Source organism: Arachis hypogaea, chromosome 6, assembly GCF_003086295.3.
Source record: "Arachis hypogaea cultivar Tifrunner chromosome 6, arahy.Tifrunner.gnm2.J5K5, whole genome shotgun sequence".
In the NCBI taxonomy this organism is placed as follows: Eukaryota; Viridiplantae; Streptophyta; class Magnoliopsida; order Fabales; family Fabaceae; genus Arachis; species Arachis hypogaea.
In genome coordinates this window covers 1,774,899-1,784,254 of record NC_092041.1, presented here as the reverse complement: position 1 = coordinate 1,784,254, position 9,356 = coordinate 1,774,899, and the positions used below count along the sequence as shown (strand labels likewise).

The 9,356-nt window shown below is 35.5% G+C and overlaps 3 protein-coding genes across 4 annotated transcripts; 2 read left to right on the top strand and 1 right to left on the bottom strand.

Annotated features, from left to right (window-relative positions):
* Positions 1-1,502: 1,502 nt before the first annotated feature.
* Positions 1,503-3,826, top strand: LOC112695254 (transcription factor bHLH70). The gene is made up of 4 exons (XM_025747519.3): positions 1,503-2,246; positions 2,437-2,895; positions 2,978-3,322; positions 3,490-3,826. The coding sequence occupies exons 1-4, from the start codon at positions 2,208-2,210 to the stop codon at positions 3,568-3,570; spliced, it is 924 nt and encodes a 307-aa protein (XP_025603304.1). The 5' UTR covers positions 1,503-2,207; the 3' UTR covers positions 3,571-3,826.
* A 1,382-nt stretch (positions 3,827-5,208) lies between these two features.
* LOC112695253 (protein CURVATURE THYLAKOID 1B, chloroplastic) lies at positions 5,209-6,706 on the top strand. Of its 2 annotated transcripts, XM_025747518.2 has the most exons (6): positions 5,209-5,527; positions 5,784-5,914; positions 5,992-6,078; positions 6,170-6,232; positions 6,343-6,380; positions 6,478-6,706. In XM_025747518.2, the coding sequence occupies exons 1-6, from the start codon at positions 5,380-5,382 to the stop codon at positions 6,536-6,538; spliced, it is 528 nt and encodes a 175-aa protein (XP_025603303.1). In that variant the 5' UTR covers positions 5,209-5,379; the 3' UTR covers positions 6,539-6,706. The 2 variants fall into 2 exon arrangements, with proteins under 2 accessions (XP_025603303.1, XP_072052618.1); XM_072196517.1 differs by lacking the exon at positions 6,343-6,380 and having other exon boundaries at positions 5,255-5,527; positions 6,170-6,254; positions 6,456-6,706.
* A 74-nt stretch (positions 6,707-6,780) lies between these two features.
* On the bottom strand, positions 6,781-7,570 carry LOC112698013 (anthranilate N-methyltransferase). The gene is made up of 3 exons (XM_025751441.1): positions 7,275-7,570; positions 6,983-7,218; positions 6,781-6,842 (listed from the first exon to the last, which is right to left on the bottom strand). The coding sequence occupies exons 1-3, from the start codon at positions 7,568-7,570 to the stop codon at positions 6,781-6,783; spliced, it is 594 nt and encodes a 197-aa protein (XP_025607226.1).
* Between the last annotated feature and the right edge of the window lie 1,786 nt (positions 7,571-9,356).

The following is a 9,356-nucleotide window of genomic DNA, read 5'->3' as shown; positions in this document are numbered from 1 at the left end:
GTGAATGTATCAATATATTTATTTATCATTCTTCTTACATAAATAAATATATTAATGCATTCACAGTTGATTTTGTGCCTCTGAAACTTGTACTTGTTATCTGGATTATCGACCTTGTTCTTGTACTAGAATATTCCGTTAATTATTTAACTTTAACTTCATGGTGGGACTATATTGAAGCTAAATGAAACGTTTTTGATTCAAATAAAATACTTTAAACTTTAAGGATCAAAACAGAATTACGCCAAACATAGAAGACTAATTTGTACTTTACTCTTTATTTTATTTCGTTATAATACCCTATCAAAATCTCATTAGTTACATGTTTTATATTTTTTGAAATTGCTCTTAATTAAAAGTATCATGTTCATTTTCTTTAAAAGAATTATATAAGATTTTAGGCTTATTGCCCAAATCATAATATTGAAAAGGAGTCCAAGAAACTAAGTTTTAATTTTCTTCTAATACCTAATTAAATTGATTGTATTGCTCTTAATTAAAAATATACCTTCTTATTTATTTTGCTTAAAATAATTGTATTAACTTGTAGGATTATTGTCTCAAAAAAAATTGTCCCTAAAAAAATACATGATTAAATTATTTGTGTAATTAAAAGTTTATTATTTTGGGGTTTTGGACTTGCTCTAATTGAAAATATTATTTGTTGGAAAAAGATATAATATTTTAAAATTTTTGCTGATAAAATTAATATTGGGTTAAAAAAAATAAACTAAATAGCTCAATCAAAAACAAAAAGGAATACAAGCTAGCATCACAAAAAACAAAGATGGTTGACCAAAAATAAAAAGAAATGGACAACCCGGTTAAACTAACACATCTTATTAAGGGTGGTAATGGGTAGGTCAATTCTAATTCTATCTGCGAGTTGAGATTTTTATATAAACTTAATCTTATCTTATCTGCGAGTTGAGAATATTTCAACTCTAACTTTACCCGTTCTTAATTTGTGGGTATTTGACCTTATCCACGAGTTATAAGAAAGATACAACATTATTATATAATTTGATGATAATTTAAAATAGAATTAAATTTTATGTGAAAAAAAATAAATTATCAATTAATAATTTTTTTTAGTGGTGATGGATCTTTTATATTTAGTGAGAGGTCTTTGATTCAACATCCACTTAAAACATATTTTTATATAAGTATATAACATATACATATATAAAGTGCGAGTTAGTCGGATAGAATTGAGACTCAACCCGTACTCTACCTGACTCACACGAAAATCCTAACCATACCCAATCCTACCCATTACAGATCGAATTAGCAACCCTACCCGACCGGATGGGGTCGGATTAAATACCCACGCCTAGATACATATTGCCATCCCTACACCTTATAAACCAAAGCTTTGACTTGGTTTGTGTGTTCGAAACTAGATTTCACACATGACACGTGCCTTCCTCTCAGTAGTGCAGCACAGCATCGTTAAAGAAAGATGACTATTTCAGAAGCACCCTGTACTTGAGCTTTGCTTCGTACTTGGAGTTTTACAGTCCATGCGCGGTCGAAATTGTAAATTCACCGATGGGTAAATAAGTGATCACAGAAGAGTAACTTATTTCTGTCTACTGTATTCACTTCAAAATTCACCACTTTATCAATCCATACAAAGAAAGCCATTTTGCAAAGCTTTGTTTCTCTCATCCACAACTACCACTTCCAGTCCTTGCTGTTGGACAAAACTGCCACCGCCAATAATTGGGTTTGGATGGGACCTTTCTCTCTCTCTCTCTGTTGATACTGCAACGCTCACCAACTCTCTCAGTTTACAGTTTCATGATGATTCGTTTACACAGACATATTGTATCCCACACCCACTTGGGTATTTTCCACCTTACATTTCTTACCACATCCCTCTCCTCTTTCCCCTTTATCATCCATTCCTCAGCCCTTGGTCCTTACTCTTTTAACCCCACTCTAATTCTCCCCTTCTCTCTCCAAGTACAGCATTTATTATTATTATTCTTGAGTGCATAATCTACATTAAAGAGAGCTACCTTGCTAGTATAGTTACATCAGAACACAAAGCTATGGAATAACACATTGTTGCATATGGGGTCTGGTTACATTTAATGCCATTCCTTTGTTAGCATCACTCACGCATTATACGGAATGTTGGTCACCCTTCCATTCCCACTCCCACTCACTTATTATCAATACTCTTGCTTAGCTTTAATTTGATGGAGAGGCTTCAGCTTCAAGGACCCCTTGACTCCTCTGTATGTTACCTATTTACCATCCATTATTCCGCATTAAATGCATTTTTGTTATTTCCTTCAAACACATGCCCTCTCTCTGTCCCCATTCTATTTTCGTCCCTCATTGAGATTCAGACTCCACCCACCCCCATTATATATTCTTTATTTCTTTCTTCTCTAATTCTTTTTCTTTTCTAAATTATTACTGCAGTTGTTTGGTGAGCACCTAGAAGTGAGTTGCTTGGAACAAGGTTTTGTCCATAGAGAGAGTAACTTCAAAGTCAAGGAGGATGAACATGAAGAACAAACTTTGATATCAAGCTTGGAGGGTAACATGCCATTCCTTCAGATGCTTCAAAGCGTGGAATCCCCGCAGCATCTTAAGAAACCATGGGAAGGGACGCCCTACATACCCACATTGGAATCCGAAATCAATGAATTTGAACAGTACACACGTTCAGGCAGTGATGCTGCTACCAGGTTATCGAAACATCATCATCAGGAACGGGTGAGGAAGAGGAAGAGAGGAAGAGAAAGTAAAGACAAGGACAAGGAAGAGGTTGAGAACCAGCGCATGACCCACATTGCTGTGGAACGCAATAGGCGGCGCCAAATGAATGAGCATCTCAGTGTTCTAAAGTCTCTCATGCACCCTTCCTATATTCAAAGGGTACGTTCAAAATCAATTCTTTTGCTCTCAACATGTAAAAGTTCCAACCTTTAGCTAAGCTGCTAGTGACTTTCATTTATAGGGTGACCATGCATCAATCATAGGGGGTGCAATAGACTTTGTGAAGGAATTGGAGCAGTTAGTTGAATCCCTTGAGGCCCAAAGAAGGATGAGAAACAAGGAAGAAGAGGATGGTGGGAAAGAAGAAGCAAGTGGTGGCAATGAGGCTAAGGCTGAGAGAAGGTCAAAGGTGGGAGGCATTGAGGTGAGTGTGATTCAAAGCCATGTCAACTTGAGAATTCAGTGCGAGAAGAGAGCAGGGCTATTGATAAATGCAATCGTTGCATTGGAGAACCTAAGGCTCCCTATTCTTCATCTCAACATCACATCCTCAGATTCTTCAGTTCTCTATTCTTTCAGTCTCAAGGTATTACTTTTTCAATTCATTTTTCTCTCTTCTCCAAAGTGGAATCAAGTCAATGAAGCCTAGTCTTCTTCTGACTTTGCAACCTAGCTAATTACCAACAGAAACTAGCTAGCTAGCTTCCCTAGTTCCCTGTATTTATTAATTAATAATATAATAATATTATGCAGATTGAAGAAGACAGCAAGTTAGGGTCAGCAAATGAAATTGCAGAGGCAGTTGATAAGATATTGACTTCATTAAGACATTAACTGATGATGGCGGTTCTTCGCTTGAAAAAGAGATGGCAGAAATGGCTGGGAAACGGGAAACACAGGGCAACCGTTTATTGTTTGCACATGCCAGTGTCATGTGAGCACAAAAGATAAAAAACAAATGTGTACTCGAATGTTGCATAGGCTATCTTATTATTTATTTATTTTTGGAAAATTTGGTTGGTGACAGATGTGATTAGGGTGTTTGTCTACGTGTATTGAGTTTGAAAAAATAGAGACAAAAGTTTTGCTATCCTGTGCATGGTTTTGAAAACTAGACCGATCAGTCGATTGAACCGATTCAATCAATCGACCGATCCAACCGTAAATTGAATACTAATATAATTTAGTCTATTGTCAAAAATAATTAATTTCAAAATCGTTTGCAAACTGTTGAACCGGTTGAGAATCAGTTGGACGAATCTAATCAAAACCTGATCGACTATAATAAAACGTTGTTTTGCATTCAGGGATAAAAAGAAAGTCAAGGAACCATTCCTCCTCTCAACTCTCAACTCTCATTCCCCAAAAGGCCAAAACACAACCCTAGGTCTCCCCATCGTCGTAAGGAGTGCGTCGCCGTCCATTGCGTTTAGGGCCACCGTGTCTTCGTCCGGTTATTCGCGGTGCTTCGTCATTCAACAATCAATGCGTCACTACGTCTTCCCGAGCTCGCCGTCAGTGATCGTCGTGGTCGAAATCTCCAACAGTGCAACCCGTCTACTCATTCACCAAGCGCATCGTCCGCCATCTGCCTTTACTGGCTCAGCCGTAGATTCTATCAAATTGTACCAGTATTTTAACAATGCGATATTCCTTTTCTCTCATCCTAAACAGATCCACGTCCATAACTTTCTCTAAAGATCCTCCTATCCTCTTACCAATCCCTTTACTTTTATATTGTTCCAATAAGTCCCATAGCTGGATCCGTATCGAAATGTGGAAAAATTCTTTCTCATCAATCAAGCAATCTCTCCTCCCGCATTTGAGATGTAGTATATAGTTCTTAAACAGCTATGGTCCTTCTTTTTCCACTCTTAGCATATCAACCTCGCTGCTGAAGAATTGAAATACATTTTTTCGATGATCAAGCACCCTAAAGCCTTCTGGCTACCACCATATCAGAGAGCACCCTCCAATGTTCTGGAACTAAATTTTCGATCAGCCAGCAATCTCCCAATCAAACTTCGATTACACTTTTCAATACTCTCCTAAGCGTCCTCATCATTAGATCTCAAAACTTCCTCCTCTTCATCAGCCACACGTGCATCACACCCTTAAGAAGCAGTTAGTGCTGCTATTGGTCGACTGAAGTCACTCACAAGAGTGAAGATAAACTCACAATTAGAATTTCTCCTAACCCTAGTAGAGTAGAGCAGACGACAACCTTAGTAACATGCATTTTTTTAAATAATTTAAATTTTTTTAAGGAGGGAAACAACTAAAAATTAAAATTTGTTAAGAATTTGATTATTCAATAAAAAATTTCTTAAAATTGATTTAGGTATTTCTCTTTAATTTTTACAGTAACATGAGCAGTTTGGGCTGGGCTTGCCATATTCTATGGGCTACGGCCCTTGCATGTGTTTACTGGCAATTGGGGCTTGTTCATTATTTGTCTTGTAGTGTCGAAAATGGCAAGCATAAAGCTTGTATCCATAAAAGGCCTATCTTACAGCCATGTCAGCATTGGTTTATCCAGATTAAGAGAAACGAGTGGCGCTGCACTTGAACCAGTGGCAATATCTGACCCTCTCCCATAACAAACACATCAACAGTACGGTTCAGTAGCGGTAGCAGTTAGCAATGGCTTCAACCTCTTCCTCCACTCTCACTATATCGTCTTCATCAACACTTGTTGATGCCAAGGCTCCAAAGCATTCCTCAACTTCTTCCCCACAAAGTGTGACCCTTCCCACGCTTCCCCTTCGTACTTCCAAGGCCACTGCTTTTTGTAAGTCATCCCAACACCCTTCACACTTCACTATTAAATAATTAATTTAATTAAGAGGAGTGTTAGGGACAGCAACTTTTATGATTTGTAGTTATTAAGTAATCATCAATAATATTTTTAATAGGGTGAGATTTCATCTAATAGTGTGAGGTTACTCACTTTTCTTTTGTTAATTACATGTCCAGAATTTAATAAAATTGCTGGCTTCTAGACTTTTGCTTTAATTAATTAATCTTTTACGGTGACTTGAGTCCAGGTCGCAAGCTCGCTCGCAATGTTATGGCCATGGCTACCACCGGAGAGGCTCCGCCGTCTGCGGTAGCAACAGATGTTGCCTCAGTTGAGGTGGCTGAGCTGCCTGAATTCGTCAAGACTCTTCAAGAAGCTGTAAGGATCTTTCAAATAAATAAGGAATTAATTAATGCGTGTTTTCAAGTTGAATTTGATTTGATTTGTTTTTGCAGTGGGACAAAGTTGAAGACAAATATGCAGTGAGCTCAATAGCCGTATTTGGTGGCGTTGCACTCTGGGGCTCCACTGGGGTCATCTCAGTATGTTCATTTTCCATTACATTACATTATGACTCTCTTCTTTTCTGGCTGTAGTAGTAAGTAGTAACCATTTGCTTTCATAATCAAACAGGCAATTGATAGGCTTCCTTTAATTCCGGGGCTTCTTGAGGTCGTAGGCATTGGCTACACTGGGGTAACTCCATCAAATTTTACTCGTAGGAACATGTATTATGTATGTATGTATGTATGTATGTATGTATTTATTAATTCATATTCTGTTTCCCTACGTGTTCCTCTTTGCAGTGGTTTGCATATAAGAACCTAGTTTTCAAGCCAGACAGGTAAACCAAAACTCCTCTTGCCTAAACTACAATTTTACAGTAACAGAGGGTGGTTCAGTTGATTAACATGGTTAGTTATTGTCTTCCTCAATCACAGGGACGCTTTCATACGCAAAGTAAAAGAAACATACAAGGAAATAATAGGCAGCAGCTACTAAAAGATTAAGAAATCTTCTTCACGGAAAAGAGTTCGATGTTGTAGCCTTGTCCTTGTGTTGGTGAACATGTAAACCATACTCATTTTATTCCAATGGAATGTAATCTCTAAGTTAGCACGAACAATAAATGTAACCATTTATGTAAATTAATAATCCACTTCTAGAAAATTGATGCTTTACTTAATTGTATTTATATAAGGAAAAGTATTGGTAATCTGCCAACATTTGACAACAGTAGTAATCTACTTGAAGATCTCCATAACCCGGAGAGAAGAGACGTGGCAAACCAATGCAAGTACTCCATCTTCGAATTAAGGAGAGAAATTACAAATTGAACCAAGTTCAATATTCAATTCATTAATTCCTTCCCAATACAATAGTTGGCCATCGTAAGAGTTTCTATGAATGCACATAATATAAATTGAGTAATTGCAGATATTTTACCAGCATAGAGAGGAGCATGTTGAGGCAAGTCAAAATTAATAATAGCCTTTACATGCGAATATTTGGAAGTGATCAAATGAAGATTCACCCCAAAACCACCACCAACGTCCACCAGAGTTTTGATGTTGAACACCTCATTGAATCTTTGATCTACGCCTGGATACTCAAAGGCATGCATGCCATAAGCCCTGTTGAATGGAATTCCACCTTCCATAATTGCTCCTTTCACTTCCTTCCTGATAGCAATTTGTTTATTCATTCATTTTAAAGTTAACAGAGAGAAAAGTGCGACCAGCTTTGGTAGAAGACATTGTCGAGAAGCAAAGCCAAGGTTGGTCTTGGAGTGACTATGATCTTGTTGGGAAACAGAGCAACGAAGGAGAGAGTGACTTGCCAACAACCTAAGAAGGCGATCCAGCATTTGAGGTGCTTCTGGGTTTTTGCTCCCAATCTGAGACGCAATTTCCTTTGCAGAGAGCATGGCGCCTTCACCGCCAGTGGAACCACATTCATACCCAGCATTTCCATGGCAAGACTCAAGCTGTCTTCTTCTTTGGGTTTAAGATGATTGTTTGCACTTGATTCCATGTGCGTCGTCGCAGCTAGATTCAGTGGATGTATAGAGTATAGACCACAATGTAAGTGTAAAGAAGTTGCATATATAAAGAGCAGGGGTGAGTCGTTAACTTGCACTCCTACCTTTTGTTACTTATTGTAATGCAATCTCACTCAAGTAATTCTAAGGTGCGTGCTGTTGTAACCTTTGCTTTTAGTGACTAATTCAAATCACTATGAGGAAGAAATCAAGAGTAGATGATTTTTGTCTTGTCACAGTTTCATTAGGTGGTTAACAATCTGATCACCATAGCTACTGAATTCACCTAACTTTAACGTGCAAGTGTTGATCATCATTCTCTTAACTGCACCATTGCCATCCATGCATAAACCTTGAACTGATGATGGGAAGATCGCCTTCTGATGACTTCATTGCCCTACTGTTAGTTGCGATTTTCACTTTATAATTGACATGCAACTCATGCATGATCATATATTTGTATTTTTTATTTTTTTTTTAGTGTTTATTGAATCTACTTAAATGTATTCTTCTCAGGATTACACTGAAACCGGTCTGGTACTACAGGAAAAAGTAGTAGTTGTAACAAAAAAAATTGTGACGAAAAATCTGAATTTTAAAACCAAAGAAATTTGTAACAAAAAAACAAATTTGTAACAAAAAAAGATTGTCGCAGTATGTCCCGTTACAAAAGATTTTTGTAACAAAAAATGAAACTGTTACAATATAAAATAATATTTTGTAACCAAAATTTTTAATACAAAAACTAAAATATGTTGCAAAAATGATAACAAATTTTATCCAATGAGATATTTTTTGTAACAATATAATTTTCCCTATCACAAAATTCTGTTGCAAAATATAACTTGATTTTGTAACATTTTTCATTTTTTTAGTTATAAAAGCATAATATTTATTTTATAACAATTTTTTTAATACAAATTACACACATAATTTGGCAAATTATATTTTTTTAAATTAATTGATATATCACTACAAAAAATTATAGAAATAGCGGCCAATTTAGCAACCAATTTTTCGTGAAAATCGGTAGCCAAACCCTTATTCCATTTACATGAAGAGGAAAAAAATCTATGTACATTCAGAATCCAAAGACAGAAATATATTTAAACAAGGACTCATAATGTTACTGAGTCTACAAATACTATAACAAAAATAAAATTTCTGTATTCTACTTTTCATTTTAACCCTTGGGGTTCAATTGGAGGCAAATAAATTCAGGGACGGATGTATGTACATGAGTGTGGGGGCAATCGCCCCCACTACGATTTAAAATTTTTTTGAGTAGTATATGATAATAATATTTATTTGTCCCCACTTAATTATTAAATTTGACCACACAATAATTTTTTATTCAATTTTTAGTACTTCATAGTCAATTAAAAAAATTCATATTAGATATCATTAGAATGATCAATTCTCAATTTAAATGAAATTTGTTTTTTTTTTTTATAAATCAACTCGAAAAAGTGTTATTTATCTTTTTTTATATTAGTTTTATTTTTTTCTGTAACAATTACATTAATTGAAAGAATTTTTTCAATTATGAATCTCAATAAGAATTGACTTCTAATTATATAAAAAGTAAATTTCTAAATAAGTATTTACTTATATATATGTAAAAGAAATACTACACATTCAAGTCTTTTTATGAACTAAGTCTAACCAAGTTAAACAATAAAATTTAAAATAATATTAGTTATAACTGATTTTTGTTGTTTTAGACAAATTTGATTGGATTTGGTTAATAAAAAAATATGAATATGTAGTATTATCCTA